The sequence below is a fragment of the Vipera berus genome (genome assembly GCF_964194415.1).
Source record: "Vipera berus genome assembly, chromosome: 1".
Taxonomy (NCBI): Eukaryota; Metazoa; Chordata; class Lepidosauria; order Squamata; family Viperidae; genus Vipera; species Vipera berus.
Window position 1 is genome coordinate 271,185,671 of NC_138202.1, and position 21,712 is coordinate 271,207,382.

The 21,712-nt window shown below is 39.5% G+C and overlaps 1 protein-coding gene across 1 annotated transcript in view; it reads right to left on the minus strand.

The window, feature by feature from the left end:
• ADAT2 (adenosine deaminase tRNA specific 2) overlaps window positions 1-21,712 on the minus strand; it is a 41,455-nt gene that overhangs the window by 12,967 nt on the left and 6,776 nt on the right. Inside the window, exons 2-6 of the mRNA XM_081312584.1 lie at window positions 20,629-20,733; window positions 16,007-16,157; window positions 14,029-14,135; window positions 12,478-12,550; window positions 12,251-12,392 (exon numbers count right to left, since the gene is read on the minus strand). Of these exons, the coding sequence (XP_081168710.1) occupies window positions 12,352-12,392; window positions 12,478-12,550; window positions 14,029-14,135; window positions 16,007-16,157; window positions 20,629-20,733 (477 nt within the window). The 3' untranslated portion in view covers window positions 12,251-12,351. The remainder of the gene's footprint in view (window positions 1-12,250; window positions 12,393-12,477; window positions 12,551-14,028; window positions 14,136-16,006; window positions 16,158-20,628; window positions 20,734-21,712) is intronic.

Consider the following 21,712-nt stretch of genomic DNA (forward strand, 5'->3'; position numbering starts at 1 on the left):
TCAGCGGAGACTTGTTTCGGGGGATCCAGCCTCTGTCACCCCCTTCTCTCAGCTGGGCAGCTGAGAGAAGGGGGCGACAGAGGCTGGATTCCCCAAAAGAAGTCTTCGTCGCTGAGAGAATGGGCGGCAAGCTTCCCCGCCCCATACTTCGCGGAGCGCTCCAACGCCTCGTTCTCTCGTCTCAGCGGAGACTTGTTTCGGGGGATCCAGCCTCTGTCACCCCCTTCTCTCAGCTGGGCAGCTGAGAGAAAGGGGCGGCAGAAGCTGCATCCCCCGAAAGAAGTCTTCGCCGAGAAAATGGGCGCTGAGATTTTCTTGGCGAAGACTTCTTTCGGGGGATGCAGCTTCTGCCGCCCCTTTCTCTCAGCTGCCTGGGCAGCTGAGAGAAGGGGGCGACAGAGGCTGGATCCCCCGAAAGAAGTCTTCGTCGCTGAGAGAATGGGCGGCAAGCTTCCCCGCCCCATACTTCGCGGAGCGCTCCAACGCCTTGTTCTCTCGTCTCAGCGGAGACTTGTTTCGGGGGATCCAGCCTCTGTCACCCCCTTCTCTCAGCTGGGCAGCTGAGAGAAAGGGGCGGCAGAAGCTGCATCCCCCGAAAGAAGTCTTCGCCGAGAAAATGGGCGCTGAGATTTTCTCGGCGAAGACTCACCTTCTCCCGTTCACCTTCAGCAGCTCCGCCAGGCCCGTCCAGTGCCCTGCTAGCAGAGCTTGACAAATGCAAAAGCTGCTTTGGTTAAACACTGGAAGGTTTAGTGATTAACCCACCCCACCCCACCCGGTCTTCTTGCTGTTTCTCCCCATCCTCACTCCTACCCACAGGGGCTCTCTGCCTCTTCTACTACTTCTTTTTCTTTCTTTCTTTTTTGCTGAGGTGTGCGTCTCTCTCTCTCTCTCTCTCTCTCTGTGTGTGTGTGTGTGTGTGTGTGGTGTGTTATCTCGAACCAGATGGGATGGCAAAGTCAAATGCAAATGGGGATCTTGCAGATCTTGCCCTGCCTTTCCCCCCACGGTTACCTTCTGTTCTTGATGAGCTCACGAGTGCTCAAGGACAAAATAGGGCAGGGCAGAGCCGGCAGTTAAAAATAGGATGCAGATAAAAGGAAAGGTAAGGAGGGGTTCAGGTTGAGAGGAGAGGCTGCGTAGCCTTAGTGTAACTCCTGTTTGGGCTCACTGGGTTGCCTCCGATGGGCTCTGACAGTGGAACAGAATGGAATAGAAAATATGGAATGGAATGGAACAGAACGTAGAACAGAACAGAACAGAACAGAATAGAATAGAAATATAGAAAGTGAATAGAATAGAATAGAATAGAATAGAAATATAGAAAGTGAATGGAATAGAATAGAATAGAATAGAAATATAGAAAGTGAATAGAATAGAATAGAATAGAATAGAATAGAATAGAAAATGGTAATAAGAATAGAATAGAATAGAATAGAATAGAATAGAATAGAATAGAATAGAAATATAGAAAGTGAATAGAATAGAATAGAATAGAATAGAATAGAATAGAATAGAATAGAATAGAAATATAGAAAGTGAATAGAATAGAATAGAATAGAATAGAATAGAATAGAATAGAATAGAATAGAATAGAATAGAATAGAATAGAATAGAATAGAAATATAGAAAGTGAATGGAATAGAATAGAATAGAATAGAAATATAGAAAGTGAATAGAATAGAATAGAATAGAATAGAATAGAATAGAATAGAATAGAGAATGGTAATAAGAATAGAATAGAATAGAATAGAATAGAATAGAATAGAATAGAATAGAAATATAGAAAGTGAATAGAATAGAATAGAATAGAAATATAGAAAGTGAATAGAATAGAATAGAATAGAATAGAAATATAGAAAGTGAATAGAATAGAATAGAATAGAATAGAATAGAATAGAATAGAAATATAGAAAGTGAATGGAATAGAATAGAATAGAATAGAATAGAATAGAATAGAATAGAATAGAATAGAATAGAATAGAATAGAATAGAAATATAGAAAGTGAATAGAATAGAATAGAATAGAATAGAATAGAATAGAATAGAATAGAATAGAATAGAATAGAATAGAGCTGGAAGGGACCTTGGAGGTCTTCTAGTCCAGCCCCTTGCTCAAGCAGGAGGACCTATACCAGTGGTGGTGAACCTATGGCACGCCTGCCAGAGGTGGCACTCAGAGCCCTCTCTGTTGGCACGTGCGCCACCACCGCTGCCAGCAGCAGGTCCTTGTCGGTTGGTGGACTGGAAGAAAAGGGAGGGGGAAGCATTTTACATGCGTGCATGCGCGCACGGGGCCACGAGCAGGCACATGCTGCAAAGGGGGCGGGGCTAGTGCCTGCGTGATACTCACTAGCCCAGCCCCGTTCTCACGTGGTGCGGTGCCTTGTATCTGCACCCTGTGGCGCGGCGGTTGGCGTTTTTGTGCCTTGCGGTATGGTGGCCCATTTTTTGCTCCCCCTTTTTTTTCGTGCCAGAGGCGGCACTCAGAGGCGCCTCCCTGTCCCCTCCCCCGAGGGCACCAGAATGCCGATGCTGCCTTGGCACTTTGTGATAAACAAGTGGGTTTTGGCTTGCGGTTTGGGCACTCGGTCTCTAAAAGTTTCGCCACCACTGACCGATACCATCTCAGACAGGTGAATGTCCAGTCTCTTCTTAAAAACCTCCAGTGATGGAGCACTCTTGATTTCTGGTGGCAAGCTGTTCCACTGGGCAGCTGAGAGAAACGGGCGGCAGAAGCTGCATCCCCCGAAAGAAGTCTTCGCCGAGAAAATGGGCGCTGAGACGCCTCATTCTCTCGCTCAGCGGAGACTTCTTTCGCGAGATCCAGCCTCTGCCGTGCTGCAGCGAGAGAACAGCAAGCCGCCCCATTCTCTCGGCGGAGCACTCCACCGCCCCATTCTCTCGGCGGAGCACTCCACCGCCCCATTCTCTCGGCGGCTTGCCACCCCGTTCTCTCATCTCAGCAGAGACGTCTTTCGGGGGATCCAGCCTCCAGCTGCTGCATTTCCCAGCCTCGGCTTATACTCAAGTCAATAACTTTTTCCAGTTTTGGGGGGTAAAATTGGGGGGTCTCGGCTTATACTCGAGTCGGCTTATACTCAAGTATATACGGTACCTTCTTCAATTGACAAGAATGGAGTGAGAGTAGAGCTGTATACAGAGTCAAATGATCAAAAAAGCCTCCAGATTATGAAAGCCTAAAACACATGTGAAGTAAACTGACAGGAACACACACTGCAGTTTTTGCACATAATTATTCATCTCTCCTAGGTGTACAACATGTCCACTACTCCTCTGGTATTCTGCCAACTGAAATTAGCATATCATGCATCTAGTGCAATGGACTCTCAGTTACAAAAAGAATATGTGGTAATAAATGTGTTGGGCCTTAATATAACACCTGACTTTTTCTGAACTTGAAGACAGTCCTGCCAAGTTCAGCAGGATTTATTCCTAAAATGTGTGCATAGGACTGAGACCTCAGCCTTTCCGTAATATGAGGGGTTAGCAAAACTTAAGAGTCTTCTGATTTTATAGCAGACCTTAAATTTTTGTTATCTCTGTACTGCAGCTGGGAGGCATGATTCTGCAAGGGAGGACAGGCAGATTAATAGTGTTTTTTGAACATATTGGCAAAAGGGGTTGAGAATTCTGCATTTATACTTTTTATAAATAAAACTGTATGAGTTAAAAGTGTACATCTGTTGAAAAACGTAGGCCCAAATAACAGAACGGCTTTGAACAGATTATCTTAATTCAATCAACCTGTTATCTAAAGCAAAACAGCAGACTTCTATATTTTTTTTAAAAGGAACATGCAATCTCTTTACAGCAGAAAAGTACCTGACTTTCCTTGAAGAGTCTTTGCAAACAGATAAATAGATAATCCTATTTTTTTAAAAAAAAAAAACAAAATCAGTTGGATTTGCTGAGTGATTTACATTTTCAATATTACATGTTCTTAAAATAGCTACTCAAGATTTGTCAACATACTGAAAAAAACACTCATTGATTAAATACAGCCAATGTGGTGTATTGTGTAATGATTAAAATGTAAATCACTAAGGAAAGCAGACTGATTTTTAAAAATAAGCAAATAGGATGATCTTTCCATCTACTTACTTACCTGTGTGCTTGTCTGTGAAGACTCCTCAAGGAAAGTCAAGCAATTTTCTGCTGTAAAGAAATGGAATGTCCCTTCTATAAATATAGAAGTCTGCTGTTATTGCTTTAGATCAAGGTTCTCCAAACTTGAACACTTTTAAGACTTATGGACTTCAACCCCCACCGTAGCTGACTGAGGAATTCTGGGAGTTGAAGTCCACAAGTCTTAAAGTTGCCAAGTTTGAAAACCTCTATATTAGATGATGTAATGTTGGAGTAGGACTGGGAGACCCAGGTCCAAGTCTACGCTTACCATGAAAATTACTAATTGATTTTGGGCCTATCCTCCTTCTTCAGGTGCAACTTACTCAGAGTAGTACTGAAATAATAAAATGGATTACTGGAACCGGTGAAAAAGCAGGATCTAACTCCAATGAACTATTTGTCAATGCTGCTAACATCGAATGTTATTGCTTGACAAGAGATGAAGAAGTAGCCCTTTCATATGTTAAACTTGTGTATTGCCTTAAGAGATTTAGTTTAAGGTTGGGAGGGGGGACGAGTAGGATTGCACCTTTCAAGGCCATCTCTAACTAGAGAAGATAAGACCTTGGTGGGTTTTCTAACGGAAGGGAAACTGATTCTTTAAATTAATTGGAGAATATGATTAATGACAAAATTAGAAAGGTGGAGAATTGTGTTTTAATATATTGTGCAAGGGGCGGAGATTTCAGATTCCAGCTTCCTTCGAGCAAGCATTTGCCGGTGTATTAGGCTAATAAAGGACTTTTAAGGTAAACAATGCCTCAGAGTCACTTGAAAAGCCCTTAGTCGGAAACCTGACTCTATTTTTCTGCATTCATGTCAGAAGCACCCGAGGCATTTCCAGGTTGAAAGGATAAGCCCTGGGGGACGCCCAGTAGTGGGGACTTCTTCCATGTTCCTGGCATCAGCTGGAGCAAAGGCCAAGAGCTCAATCCCGACCCACGGCAGCACTTGAACTCGAGCACAAGCTTGCTAACCACCATCCTAGGGTCCTAACCATGGGAACCACCATGCTCCTTACTCAAATGAATGCAATGGACTAACACAACAACTGCAGTAAAATCCAAAATCCTTTTCCCAACTCATTCTGGGAATATTTCTGGAAAAAGAGTAACAGTTATTTAGGACAATTTGTTTTATTTATTTATTAAAAATATATATATTGACTGCCCAACTCATAGTAACTCTGGGCACTTTACCAAAATAAACCTATTATTTTCTTATTACCTTCCTATTTGTAGATGCCAATCATTGTCAGTGCAAAGGTTATCGAATGAAGTGTGGTCTAATGCATTGTTCTTATACTGCTTTTTGACTGCTCTGTAACATAGAAACACAAATCCAAAACAGCAGGCTATCCTCTGATCACTTATCAAACACTTTAATTACAGAGCGTCAGTATTTGATCTAGGTGGCTGAGAATAAGATAGAAAGTTGGATATGAACTCATTAAAAGTAATTTGATTAGTAGAATTTAAAAGTGCGTTTATTTGAGGTCCTCTTGGCGATTAAAAAATATGTAGATTTAAAATGCACACTCTTAAAGCAATGTTGGCTGACAAAATTGGAAATCTGAAACTGGCAAAAAAACGATCATTGGCTAGCTCTCCCTTTTAAAAATCCAGGACTGACCGTCTTGCCAAAGTAATACTGGAATATTTTCTGGAACTGGGATCTAAGAGAGTAAGGGGTTGATTTATCTGGTGTTGGCTTTCTTTGGGAAATTGCTGCTAAGCCAGAAAGCCGTGAAGAAAAGCTACGTCCTTACAGACTATGATCCTCCTTGATGCAAGAATATTCAGTTTTAACAACCCAGTCAAATTTGCAGAGATGCATGTCGGAATTTGCTCCAACGTATATTTAATCACATATTTTAAGGAAGAAGGGGGAAGAGCACAGCCCTGAAAAACATCCAGGGTCTCTATGGAAACACAGGAAACACATTTCCTCTCAGATGAGTGTTTAACATCTTCTCGGATCATATAAAGCCTCTTGAGGCTCTGAGAGATGTTGAACAATAAATTCTAGGATGCCAGAGAAAGCCTTTGGCAGTTCTTGCCCCCTTCGTGCTTATGCAACCAACCCTAATTTAGCAGAGATGGCCTGATTGCAGACATTTCAGTCTGGCAACTGTAATTTCAGGGCAGGGAATTAGTCTAATGTTCCTCTACCCACTACGTCACGCTGGCTACCAGTACCAAACACAGCAGCCAAATGTTTATTTTTGCAGAAGTTTGTTGCTAAGGAAATCTTTGGTCTGTAGCAGTATCATGATTACAGCTTTGCCCCCTCCTGTTAAAGAGATTTTTTTTCCCCTTCTCCAGCTTGCACATTGTATCGTTATTTTCTCTACCGCAGCACTCTGCCAAAAACTATGTGCGGAAAGCACATTTCGAATATCAGGTTCAGATGTTTAAGTGGAGGAAACAGGGAGGTAAATTTCATTTTTCTCCTTTTTCCCTTTCCATCAAAAGTGCTGAGTGGCATTACTGCTGCTTTTCCAACCGAACAGTATAAGAAAAGCTCCAGCAACTACTCAAGACTTATGGAATGATCTGCCTCTTCTTCCAGAAGTATGAACATAGAAAGCCCCCGAGGGACCATTTAGGCATCTTCTTAGGATTATAGGTTCCAGCGAAATTATTTGTTTTCTGACTCATGATAATCAATACATCATTCATAAGACAGCTTTGAACAAGGCAGCAGCTGAGAAACACCCTTGATTTCTTTATCTGTTAAAATATTTATAGTAGGCTCAATATTGGGGCAAATTATAATCCATGAAATAATACGATAAAATGAAAAAAGAAAAAAAAGGACGTGATTACAAATGAAATGAGTTTAAACTCCCAGATCCTGGGGAAAAGAGGAATGTTTTGATCTGGCATCTAAGGGACACCACCGGAGGATATAGGGAGGGTCTGCTCAAGTTAGGAATAGTTGCTTGATTCTCTCCCCTGGATCCACTCAATTTCACTGAAGGAAGGGAGAGGATAACATATCCAGAAAAGATCCTGGAAGGCTTAGGCAAGTATGCACCGAAGGATCCCAAGCTAGTCCAAGTTTGCATCATATGACTGTATCACTCAATCCTAGCTCTGCTTTTTTTTAAAAAAAGTTGATTCCATAACCCTGCTTACTTTATGATCGATTGTATTTGTAAAACAGTACAGCCATTCCCAGATATAGCTATGTAAAAGGAGGGGTTACTTTTCCACAAATGTGGTTGAAAATTCATTTCATCAAATTTATACCTACTACTGCAATGATATAGATCAGGGGTATCTGTACAATTTATACTATGGCTGCAATCGTATATATTAGGGATGTCCAGCCTTTGCAACTTGAAGACCTGTAGACTTCAACTCCCCAAATTCCCAAGTCTTCCTGGCTAGCTGGGGGATTTGGGGCATTGAAATCCACAGGTCTTAAAAGTTACTAACATTGGACACCCCTGATATTCATGCTTCTCAGGGGACAGGTTGAACACAGTGGCCCCTAATTCTGTGCCCACATCCATTTACTCACAGTTGGAGCATATTTTTCTATCCACATGAGGAAGAAATTATTACCAAAAAACCTCAGGACTATTCTAAATGGTTTTTTTTTAAAAAAAAATAATTCTTATGAGTAAGAATAATTTCCTAGACCTACTATGCAAAGGCTTGTGACCTGGTCTGCCCAATAGTAAATATGGGGATCATGTTGTGACTCAAAACAATTTAAAAATAATCTCTATCACTGTAATCCTGAACAGTTTGCAAACCTATATGTGCTAATCTGAGAAAAAATTCTATTTAAGCAAAAGGAGCTTGCTTTTGAGTAGATCTGAAGAGAATTATGCTACAAGAACAAAAGAAATGCCATCCTGTTACTGTCAGTTGTATTAATCATGCAAAGGGATATCAGATCCTACGCAGGTAGTCCTTGACTTATAACAACAATTAACCCCCAGATTTCTGTTGCTAAGTGAGTCAATTAAGTGAACTTTGCCCCATTTTATGATGTTTCTTGTCACAGTTAAATGAATCACTGCAGTTGTTAAAATAGTAAAAAGGTCTGACTTCCCCAGTGACTTTGCTCGTCAGAAGGGGCAAAAGATGGTCACATGACCCTGAGACACTGCAAATGTCACAAATATGAACCAGTTGCCAAGCATCTGAATTTTGATCACTTGGCCATGGGGATGCTGCAATGGTGTGAAAAATGGTCATAAGCCTTTTCTTAATGCAGTTTTAACTTCAAACTGTCACTAAACATATGGTTGTAAGTCAAGGACTATCTGTATAGTCCATACAGCCTATGATTAAATAACTATGCTTGTTAACAATTTTTACCTTAGTGTGGTAAACCTATCTTTCTGGAATCACGCATGGTGAGTACAGTTTTAAAAACCATTATAAGTAATCATTTCCGGCTTCTGCACGAATGCTCTACGAGTTCCCCCACTTCACAAAAATGGAGTCGGAGGCAAGAACACAGCTATCAGATCTGGCAACTCCCATCACCTACTTCAGTCCTCCTACTGGTGCCTTTGAAGTCAATGAGAGATAATTTTAAGCTTAACTGTTGAAAACCAAAGTGCTAGAGCAGCTGCTTCAAAGCGATCGATTTGTTTTCTTTCTGTCCTCATGCAGTGTGAAATTACTACATCGAGAAAGCCAGGCTGGGAAAAGGATGACGGGTATTAGAAATACAGATCTCGATTCCTTGAAATTACTATAACAACAAATTACTGGGGGAGAGAGGGAGGGGGGAAAGCTGGTTCCATACAACCCATGACATTGAAATCCAGGAGGCACAGGCAAGTACTTGATTATTGCCCAAATTATTTATCCGCTCAGCAATCACATTTCGGGAAAGCAAGACTTCCCTTCCAATCTTCCTGAACTACCGTATTCATTGCTGGAACAGTGAGGTCCTCTTCTGGATGTGCCTTACAATACATCTAAAAATAATCCAATAAAGTTTTCAAGTGTTTGTTCTGAAACTTTGGCTTTGCATTTCCTTGTTGCCTGTCAATCCTTTGATACAGGCCAGGTCAGGAAACAGACACCGCAAGGACTGTTGGAACTCTATTGTTGTAGAATATAACCAAGTCTTGAAAGCTCTCAAACTTACCCTCTGCTCCCTCTAATAGCACCCAGAATCAAGGTGGGGTTGAGATTACACTCCCTCCTTTTCCCAGGGCTGAGATGTCATTTCTTGTCTTTTTTTTAAAATCACTTTACAGTTCTGGCATGCCTTCACCATATTCTCTCTATTTTCCTCTACACCATCTCCACGGTCTGCCTTTTTACAAGCAAGGATGTCCCAGGCATGTCATCATGCGAAATGACTACAGACTCATTATCCCCACCCAAGCTTAGCGGTCCCCCAAGGTCAACAGACAAATCCTACCGCACAGATGGAAAAACATCACTCTTGTTGCACAGCAACCAATCCTGAAGAGTGTAATGTGGCAGAAAGCAGGAAATTCCCTTCATCCTGGAATTTATTGTTTACTGGATCCCCAACGACCCGCTGGGTCATCCTTTCAGAAAAAGATAGTGCAGCATGATGGAAGGATAATTGTCGTGGCAAATGAACTTTACTAACACTTACCTAAAGAGATAAGCAGAATGACCACAAGGGGCCAAACAAAGCAGTGGGAGGAGGAGTGATTTCTAACTTCCTGCCGGCTTTCCCATTGACTGTTTGTAGGAAGCTGGCGGGACGTGTCATAAATCAGGATCACATGAGCCGGCTGATGGCAGAAGTACTGGAAGGCTGCCGCGGCCATAACACTTTCAGTACATACACCTGGTCTGAAGGCCAGGTTGAAATTTCAATCCCAGAGGAGTAATGGGGTCCCAGAGTTTGTATGCATTTTTTAAAGGCAGTAGATTTGAGGTATCTTGATTCAAAAATTATTTCACCAGGATGTACCACTTCAGCTGACTGAACATGACAATTAATAGTAGAGTGATTTAGTAGTGTATAGATAAATCTATAGTACGTACCATAGATTTATACAGTAGTATTACAAATCTATAGTATATAGATTTAGTAGTCTATGGGCGGCAGGTCCCAGGGGCAGGGCTTGTGTGAGAATTTCACATGGAAATGATGTATATCTGACATAAGATACAGAGATCTGCTGTGGTTTCCCATGACTTCTCAGTTTCGGGGTAACCATTATAGTGAACCAAGTATTTTTTTTTTAAAGCCCATTTATATCCCACCCTTCTCCGAAGACTCAGGGCGCCTTACAATCTAAAGCACAAATCAATGTGCTTAGCAATAGCCTTCATTCTATGTATATGCCTGCTTATTAGGGCTTTCAGCCCCCCCCCCCAAGCGGCATTATTACAAAGTCAGCTTATTGCCCCAACAATCTGGGTCCTCATTTTACCTACCTCGGAAGGATGGAAGGCTGAGTCAACCTTGAGCCTGGTGGGACGCGAACCTGCACTAATTGAAGGCAGCTGGTGTTACTTAAGGAGGCATTAGCCCACTGCTCCACCAAGGCTCTTTTCCCCTGAACCGGACCTACAATGCAGAATGTGCCAGCTAAGATCTGGGCTTCTAGCTGAGTTAAATTAGATAGTTAATTATGAGACAAACAGTTGCTTCCCCACTCCCCCAAACATTAACAAATTCCACATATTTTTCTGGCAAGGAAGGAGAATCAGAGAGCCAAGTAGATGAGGCAGAATGTATAAGATGGAAGCTTAACAATGGTGCTGTTGGCAACATTGTATTCCTTCACTAATATTAATTACTTCTGCCTTCTTCTGAATGACCCTTTCCCAAATATTGTATTTTGGCAATATAATTAACTTCCTGCACAGTCATTATCAAAATGACTGCATTTAAGACTGGGTAACACTAGCGTATTTGAATATAACTTCAACATTTCAGCTACACATATGTTCAGGAAAAGTAGCCCTTACAAATGTTATTGTAACTGAACACAGGTACACAAGTCCTGAATTGGTAATTCATTCAGTAAATTCCCTCAAGTTTTACCATGACTCCTGGTGACTTCATGGTTACACCCATGTTATTTTCTTAGCAACATTACAGAAGTGGTTTTCTGTTGCCTTTTTTCTGGAATGCTTTTTCAACTTTGCAGTCAGTCCAACAGTTCTAGAATTTCCAAAGAATAAACCGTTCTGGCCCTGCTGAGCCTTTCAACATTGGCCAAGATTGGATAGACGCTGCTAACCTGAATAGCCTGCCTTCAATATTATAAGGAATTTTCTACTGCAAATATATTACAATATAATTAAATCAACAGATCCTTAATTGCAATTGCTACAACAGGAATTCATCTGAAAAAAGTAGGTATGGCAGCAGCTGATCAGGCACGAGTACAAGTTTTTCAATTCAGTTATCACAATGTTAAATTTAATATTGCCAATATTTTCTACAAAAGTCTGAACACCGATGTCTCTAGGAAGACTTAAACTTGCCCTGTGATGCAATGAAGAAAATGGTACAATTAGACCTTGTCTAATATATTCATATTTGGACTATTTCAGTGAAAGAGTACATGGTTTTTATGCAGAAGACCCCCCCCTTCTTATCGTTATTTTCAGTTGAATATATCACACATAGGAAATGACAGGAAAGCCTCTACTAGCACTAGAATAGACTCAACTAGATTAAAATGACTAAGGCTTGGACTGTATTATAGCTTAATGAAGTCCTAGTACTAATTGGAGTAGTTCCCAAGAGAAATTCCAATGAAGCAAGTGACCTGGGAAGATTGACTCAGCATGTATAACTTAGTGAACAACTTTGTGAACTGGAGGCTGACAGAGTTCTATATAGAATTCTTATCCAAATAATTTACAAGACAATAGAAATCAGCACAAGTATGTACTGGCAAAGCACGAATTGTCCTAATTAGTTGAACCTCTGATCAAGTTCAAAATCAATAGTTGCAAGAGTTCTGCCTTAATTGGGATTGTTCTTTCAATATCTTTGCAGTTTGGCACCCAGGGGAAAACAAACTAGACATTTTGATCCACAACTGTATTTGTTAATTTATCATAACTTCCATATTACATTCTATCACATATTGAAGAGGGACAGGTATGTCATTTTCTACCTCCTGGAGCTAAATAATTTAATCCAGCAAAGGCCAGCACTGTGGAGATCATTCAAGGATTTATTATTTTTTTGTAGACTGGTTAACTTTACAACAGCCACTCATTTACTGAATTCCTTTTTCCGAACTTTTGATTTTGGTGCTGTAAAAAAGAAAAAAAATGAAGTTACTACTATTCAAATCTATAAAAATCCACATGGATTGAAATGCTGATATGAGGTTTTTACCATTTGGATTCTCTTGTCTGTAGAAGGTTTTCAGCATTTCTACAGCTTCTTCAGATCGATAACCGGCTATGCACTAAAGAAATCAAACATGTTGCTCAAAAATGCATCTTAAATGAAGGCATACCATCAGCAGAATTTCCCAGTTAAGAGTTCATTATCTTTAAAAACTCAAAAGTGTGAGTGACATAGCTTCTGTTGTTGCTATGCTGGAGTGCTAGAATAAGAACAGCACCTATTAAACATTGTTTACTAGATAACTTTTAAAGGCAATGGAATGCATGCATGACTTTTGATTAAGACAAGAATAAAGCACAGGACAAAAAAAGTGGGAGGATGATATATATGTTATCGGAAGAGGTTTTTTTCAGCAGAGCCTTATTTCATGGGCATTTGGGGAACAATTGGGAGGAGGCATTTTTACAATCCTTTTTTCTTTCCTTCATTTGACTGGCACAAATTCTTAAAGGAGTCTTTTTAGACTTGAGGTAGCTATGGTTGGAAATAAAACTATTTAAGTGGACATGTAAGTAAGTGCATTTGCTTCTTTCAACCCACCCCAAATGTTGTAGCTCAACAATTCCTGAAATTACGAAACTACACTTATAAATTGGGAAGTATCAATTTTAAGAAACTCTTGGAAACCAGGACGTGGAACTATGAAACTGTGGTTAAAGAAATCTCAGAAATACAACCTTAAAACAAATGTGAAAAGATAATCATGGATTGCTGGTTAGTAGGTCCACAGAAAGTTTCTGCCAAAAAACTTGTTTTCATCAATTGGTTTTTCTCTCTAGTTGTCAAGATCTCTTGACCCAGCACAATAACTTAATGATACTACTATACGCACAGATTATCCTTAGATAATATTCATTTCTTGAAATATATAGGCATACACACATAAAACAAGATATTCTCAGTGAACAAGAAATTTAAAAAGCATATAGTTAAATGAAGGACTGCTTTCTATGATGTCTGAAGATCTTTAAAATGCAAACATTTCTGCTCGTAATACAACACATAGCTAAAATGTAATTACTAGATGAAATATCAGAAAACATTTACACACTGATTCTTTTTTAAAACCCAATTTTATTTCTACAGTTGCAATTTTTTGTTTTATCTAAACATAAACAATTTTTCTTTTTCTATTTGACATTTAGACAAAGAAACAATTGTTGTACAAAATGTCCTTTGATTTTCTACCTCTGGACTTAATTTCACTGGTATTATGTGGTTCGGTGCATTCATTGAACCTACCTTGATTATCAGCAGTTATTCCAAACTCTTATTTTTTTTTATTAAATTATGAAAAATAGCCCACTCAATCACAAAATGCAGGAGAACATACGGATTCTGTATTAGAGAAAAGCATTCCAGTCAATCATTTCAATTTTTTAAAAAATGGGTGGCTTAAGTCCTGAAATAATGTGTACATGCTGACTTCCAAAATGTTGATTTGGCCTTCTGGAGCGAAGTCTTCATTGCTACACCACTTTGATATATATTGCATTCTTATGAATACATAGAAAGGCCCCATAATAAGTTACTCACTTGAAATGGTTCCCCTGTATCTGTCAAGGTAGCAGAAGAGATATTCAGAACTGAGCCACAGCCTCCAAACCGTTCATTTTGGCAACCATACACAACCAACGGGATTTATGCAGATCAGTTAAGGCATTAACTAGGTTAGATAAGAAATCATATACAGATACTATATAATATAGAGATACTAACAATGCTGTTTAATTGACAGTCCAGCTATTTTTAATATGCCAACTTTCCTCCACCTCCACCACCATCATAACAGCGTGAACTCACAGCTGCCAGTTCTTTAGTTGGTGTTGGCCTTCATACACATTGAGTTCTTCCCAAGGACCTGGGATATTGGACTGTATTGGCATGGTAAATATTCATATCCAAGCAGTGGGGTTTTTTGTAATGGACAGATGGAAATTTTTGACAATGCACAGATTTTCTAAGTGCCGTCCAAGATTCTTTGCTATGCCAATAATCACTGAGATCACTACAGCCGGTTTATGCCATAATCTTTCATTTTTGATTTTCAGATCTCAGTACTCTGTAATCTCCAATTCTTTATCTTCTATTCTACTATCTCCTGGTATTATCAATTTTCCACATTTCCTTCTTTTCAACCACAGTTAAATCGGGTGTGTTATCAGCCAAGATTCTTTGCTATGCCAATAATCACTGAGATCACTACAGCCGGTTTATGCCATAATCTTTCATTTTTGATTTTCAGATCTCAGTACTCTGTAATCTCCAATTCTTTATCTTCTATTCTACTATCTCCTGGTATTATCAATTTTCCACATTTCCTTCTTTTCAACCACAGTTAAATCGGGTGTGTTATCAGCCAAGACTTTATCAGTTTGCATTTGAAACTCCCACAATACAATATTTTAAGTTGTTCATTTTCAACAACTTTTTCAATTATATGTTCTCACCAATTTTTTATTGTTTTCACATGATTAACCATTTGTGCTGTTATTACAGTAATTCTTCCACTTGATTTTTACTACATCCATCTTCAAATTCTTTTATACATCCAGCATTTTTATTATAGTATTTTTGAGTTTCACATAGATCTTTCCAAAATTGGATTCTTTTTTTTGTATTCCATTTTCAGAATTTATATTGTCATTTATACTTTATATTATTATTAAATAATTATCATTATTATTTACATTTATATATTTGTTGTTAGTTGCAAAGTCGTGTCCGACCCATCGCGACCCCATGGACAACGTTCCTCCAGGCCTTCCTGTCCTCTACCATCTTCTGGAATCCATTTAAGCTCACACCTACTGCTTCAGTGACTCCATCCAGCCACCTCATTCTTTGTCGTCCCCTTCTATTGCCCTCAATCTTTCCCAGCATTAGGCTCTTCTCCAGTGAGTCCTTCCTTCTCATTAGGTGGCTAAAGTATTTGAGTTTCAAACATTTATATATAGTACTGCCCAATTCCCAATGAACCCAATATACAACATTAAAAGAAAAAAAGCAATGTAGTAATAATAATAATCTCCTTTCATTTACAATACATAGATTCATCCTTTCCATAGACAACTTATTACAAAAGTGGTAAACTTCCTCAGACAAAATATTTCTCATTTCCCCCTGCTCCAACAAAAGATGCCTTCCAACCCATAAATCGAGGGCAAAAATATTGCTGGATTTCCTGTCTACACCCCATCATCCAGAACCAGAAATTTAACAAAATCTTTTGGAGAAAAGAAGCTTAAATGAATATATTCCTGCCATAGCAAAATTCCAAAATTTCACATATTGCACAAGCACTTGCCCTGCCTGATGTGGACTTGACCCAGAATATCACCTTCTTTTCTAGCTTATCCATCTCAATATTTGCTAATAAAAATTCAAAGGTTGTATGATTCTGAATACCTAGTTGGAGAACAATAGCTTAGAGGACCTTCTTTCCATGGTCCCTCAAGTTGAGAAACAGAATTCTGTATTAAGGATTAAGTGGCCAACATTTGGAGAAGGATACTCATCATTCGAAGAGCAGCTGCACACATAATACAGGGCTCAACTGTGACATATAATATTGTGTGGGTAAAAACCTCCTCGGCTTTCTTCTTGTGCTGTTGACACCAATCCAAGACCTGATCAATTGCTACCATTTCCGCATGGCGAGTAGCCTGTGGGAATAAAGCAAAAAAAAAAAATATCAGAACTGGTGCCACATAAAATGGGTTACTTTGCATATTAAGTATCCTGACCTTTCATAAAAGCCTCAAAACCTGGCTTTGCCAGTTGGCCTGGGGCTCCAACGGGGCAGTGTCATATGCATGCTTTGTATAGTTTTATACTTTTTAACATTGTAAGCCGCCTGCAGTTACACTGTGATTAAGATGGGTGGCAAACCAATTTAATAAAATAAATCCAACATACATACAAGGAAAAAGAACTCTGTTTTTAAGAGAATTACAAGAACTACGGTTTGGAGAAAATGGCCTAGGACAGGTTTCCTCACTCTATTGCCCTCTAGTGTATGGAGATGAGCATTCTCAGTATTACAAGACAGCATGGACTGGTTGAGAAAGGTTAGTTTTCTTCATTTCTGTGATTGTATTCTCCGTGCTTTTCATGGTTCCCCGAAGCTGAAAACTAATTTGCTTGTGGTAGTCCAGATGCTGTTTGGATTAAGGCAATTCAAACAATTCACTGAAGAATGGAGTGAAATACTTTCTTATGCCTGAGGATGCTTACTGTATTGTATTAAGAGACAAGGGCAAGATTATAACTCAGTGTCTTTTAGAGTTTGCTTTATAAGCAAAATAAAACAAAATAACACAAATGAGACTGACCCCTGTTGGAAATTTGTTACAATTTATTTATTTGCTAGGTTTATATTCTGCCTTTTCATCAGAAGCTCAAGGTGCTGTACACAGCAGTCTCTCCTCCAATTATTTCTCACAACAGCATAATTGGTTCCAAATCACCCAGGAAGCCTCCAAGCCTGAGGGAAATGCTGGTGTCAGTCCAATGTCTTTAAAAGTATAGCGTGCTGGCTCTTGTGCTGAGAGAGAACAATTGGCCAGATCATTCTGGACACTTTGACAGCTGAGAGTAGACTTCAGGTTGTGCTTCCCCAATCCTAGCCTGTCACTCTAAGGTCATGGTGGTGAACCTATGGCATGAGTGCCACAGGTGGCACACAGAGCCCTTTATGTGGGCACGCGTGCCGTCGCCCCAGTCCTAAGCCGTCAGCTGGGTTTTATAAAACCTTTTCGCTTTAGGCCTCCACTGCCGTGTGCAAAAACAAAAAAAAGGTTCAATTAATCAATTTCAACTTCTCACGGGGAAAAAAAAAGATCTCGCAAAGTTGGAATTGATTGATTGAACTTTTTAGTCCTACCCAGTCTGCCATTACCACTACAGCCACGCCCACTCAATTGGCCACACCCACCCAGTGGGCCACATCCATCCAATGGGCCACGCCCACCCGGCACCCAACGGTACATAAGTGGGTTTTGGATTGCAGTTTGGGCACTCGGTTTCTAAAAGGTTCGCCACCACTGCTCTAAGGGATACATTCCCCTGGCTGACATATAAGTATCTTCATACTATCAAAACAGCTTGTCAGAATCCAGGCCTCATTTTTTTTAAAAAAGAGTCATAGTAGAATAGGGCACAGTATTTATATTTGTGAAAAGCACCTACACAAACCTAACAGTTGCCATGGTTACAAATCTTTTTTTTTTAATACTGGATTCTCAAAATTTCCACTGTAAAGTAGGGAAGGTCAATGACAACCAATGTAGGTGAAATCTTATTTCGCTACACTGATGTTATTTTATACAGTGCCTTTTGTCTTTATTTTACTGGAGCAATTTCAAAAGACAATTCCAGACCAAAAAAACCCCTGCAAGAGCCACAGCAATCCAGTGTCGAAACAATAAAAATCATCATCATCAGCAAAAAAAAAAGGCACGGAGCTATGTCTCTGCTTTAGTGACTTTTCCATCTCAATGTTTGAAACAAGTAAGGACAAAGAAGACAGGAAAAAAGTCAGGATTGGTACAAGCAAAATTTTTCCTCTATCTGCCAGGTATCAGCTCTGTATTTTGCATTTAACCCTTCCAACAATTAATGCAAGGAAAAAAGATTGATCTACTGGAGAGAATAGGAAATGCTCTCATAAGCTTTATATATATGTTCATGGATTACATCACCTGTTGGTTTTTTCCCCAATTATGGCAGCATTTGGCACTGAAGCTTTTACATGCATGTACTTTCATTTCTTTGCGATATGATCTACATCAGCGATTCCCAACCTTTCCGGGGTGGCGGCCTGACAAGGGGCGAGGTGGGGAAAAGGGGATAGTTTTGTGCAAGGGGCAAGCCTGCCTGCTTCATTTGCGGTTGACAAGACTCTCAAAGCAGTTTGTAAAGACAAAAAAGCAGCAGTCCTCAAATCAACAAAATAAAAAGCAGAGCAAGGATAAAAATCAGTAGTAAAATCTATAATTTCCTGCAGCTTTACCTCCAGTGGCAGTGAGAAGCTTAGAAAAAGTTCTGAAAATAATTGCAGTATTTGGGCAGATTCAAACAGGTGACCGGAGCCCTGAAGACATTCAGGAAAAAAGGTGTTTAAACAAGCCACCTTTATGAACTGTGCCTGGCAACTAACTAAGAGTTAGTATACTTGTATCAAACTCGCAGGATATGATCTCTCTGTTTATATTCATTCAGCAATCTCATTGTTCCATTCTGAATTTCCTGTAGTTTCCAAATAATCCAAAACACAGTTCATGTTCAAAACGTTGCCCACTGAACAATTACCCAAAAGTGCATCACTTGGTCAGTATATCACTTTCTAAGAAGGGTGATTTGTAACACCAATCTAAATACGTTAAAACATATACCGTAGTTACAAAACAGGAAGGTTTTTTTTGTTCAGCAAAGCATGCACAATCTAGATATGTAAGACTCTTCCCTCATTTTTTTTAAAATAGCTTATATATTTCACGATATGCTTCGTACTATAAATTTATAAGTACAAACTGAAAACAATGGACCAATTAATTCTTGGATAGTTGAAATATGCTACTCGATAAAAGGAACCGAACATTAATAGAAAATGTGAAGCAAACAAAATGCATTTAGCTAAAATCTATTGTAATAATACCATCTTACAAATTAATTTTAATGTGAATAGTCCTTCAAGAGATTGTGCTTAGCAGGTGCCATAAATCCTATAAAACACTCTAGGGTGCAACTACAATTACTGTCTGAAAGCTGGCAGAATTCCTGACTTAAAATGCTCTCAGGTCTTATTAAGAACTGTTAAAATTCTCCCCTCATAAAATCAGTTAGATAGAGTTCATTGTTTTGAATGAATTGCCAGGGACACTGAAGTTTCCATCTTCTCCAACTATGCTGAAGACTTCTTAAGGGGCAGGAGTAGGATTATATTTCATCATCATAATAAACAAACATGTATTCAAGCCAGGTTTCGTAGTTGTTCTTATTGTTGTACTTGTTCTCTTCCCCTTTCCATGTAGATGAGTAACTGCAGTAACGACCGAGTGTGTGTACTCTTTGGGGAGATTAGAATCTTCTTGTGAAAACCACGACATGTTTATTTTCTGCATTGCACTTCCCAACTTTGGGAAATTTTGACTACTGTCTGCTGTGTCACATGATCTTCATTTTCAACATTTTGTGACAATTACCCAGAAAGTCTCACAATCCCTTGGTCCCTGCCAGATTCCCCTAAGGAAATTCAATGGTAAAGTCACTGCAAAGTTGGAAGTCACTCCTGCTTCCACTATTTTTGCCCACCCTTCATCATTCTGTTTCTCTGTTTAGGTAAGGAAGTATCTCTGAAATAATGACTCAATAGGTCATGAGTTTCTAGTTTATTATGAAATTCTGAATGTTTAGTTTTTATTGTTTGAACTTTTAAGCTTTGATTTCATTAAACATGCAATCTTGCTAAAACTACAGTTTCCATAAACCTCAGCCAATGATTATTCTGTCCGAGGAATTGTGGGAATTAAAAAAACAATATATTTGAAAATTGGACACTGTGAACTATTATCACTATATTTTGAAACTTGGTCTTGTCTAGGTAATAGTAACAAAACTAAATGTGGAACAGTTGATAAAAGAAAAATAAAACAATTTGTACATAAAAAATTAGTAATAATTGAAGTTCACTAGCATTCAGAGATCAACACTAAACATTTTCTATTTAAAAAAAATTAACATGTCCCTCTTAAGTTACAGGCAGACCTCAGAGTACAACAAGTAACAGCCAAACTTTGAGGACCAGTCACAAGTCCCCTTCATTCAAGACTATTTTAACTTTTAATGGTTGCTGAACACACGGAAATAACCCAAGGCTGCTAATAAGAAAAATATAAAATGGTTTTCCAGAATTGGAGAGATGTGTTTATAGAGAACACAGCATTTTTAACCAGAATTTTAGAAAACAGGAACTCAAAACATAAAAATTCCAAAATAGCAATTTGCTATGTGATTCCCAAATTATACAAGACAGGTTTTAAACATAGCTGAAGTAATGGAATTTCTTTAAACCTACTTGATGATTGTTCTATTTATATATATAGTGCAAAGGATAGGATTCCCTAAATCACTTACATTTTTTGTTTCGTTAACTTCATTCCTTCCTTTTCCTACAATCTCATTATTGTAGACCATGAGGCAACCAACAGGTACTTCACCGTTCTTAAGTGCATCTTTAGCCTATCAATACACACAAAGTAATTAGCAACAGCACTGTTAAAAGAGCGATGTGGTATCATATTTATCATGGACTGCAAGTTCAGAAGCACAATGCATTCAGCTGCATTTACTCCATTAGAGGTAGTCTGGGACCAGAAACGTGGTCAGCAAGTGACACAAGACACTAACTGGAAAATATGACTGACTGTGCTTATGACTTAATTTAAGCTTTCCGTTTTCCCACTCCCCAGTCCTTTGGAATGCTCACCCAGGTGCAGGGATAATTAATAATAAGAGAATGGATGTCTGTATTTACAGTCATTGTAGAGGAAAAAATTAAAAGAAAGTAAGCAGGCACACAATGGGAGAATACATCAAAGGAATGCACTGGCAAACAGCCAGCACTAGAAAATCCCTTTGGTGTGTATTCTCCACTGTGTGCCTGTTTATTCTCCTATAAACCTTTCCTCTCCAATCTCTCTTCTCTGCAAGGAAGGAGGAAACAGTCACTTCAGTAAGTCAGTAAACGAATGCAACTGTTTTCCCAGTACAAGAACAATGCTATACAATGAGAAACCAACATTTCTGACTGAATGGATCACATACATAGCAAAATAAAGGACATACCGTATATACTTGAGTATAAGCCGACTCGAATATAAGCCGAGACCCCTAATTTTACCCCCCAAAAATGGGAAAAGTTAGTGACTCGAGTATAAGCCGAGGCTGGGAAATGCAGCAGCTCACCTTATGCTCCTCTCCAGAGATCTTCCCTCAGCAGCGGCCGGCAAAGTAGCTCACACGCGAAACAAGCCCGGCAGAGGAGCCGGAGCGGCGAGCAGAGGCGCCCGGCCCAGATCCTGCAAGGCCCGGCCGAGACACGCCCCCAGCAGCGGAGCTGCTCCGGCTCCTCTGCCGGGCTTGTTTTGCATGTGAGCTACTTTGCCTGACGCTGAGAAGACCCGCTTGGGCACTCGGGTTGGTGTTAGTCTCCGCAGGT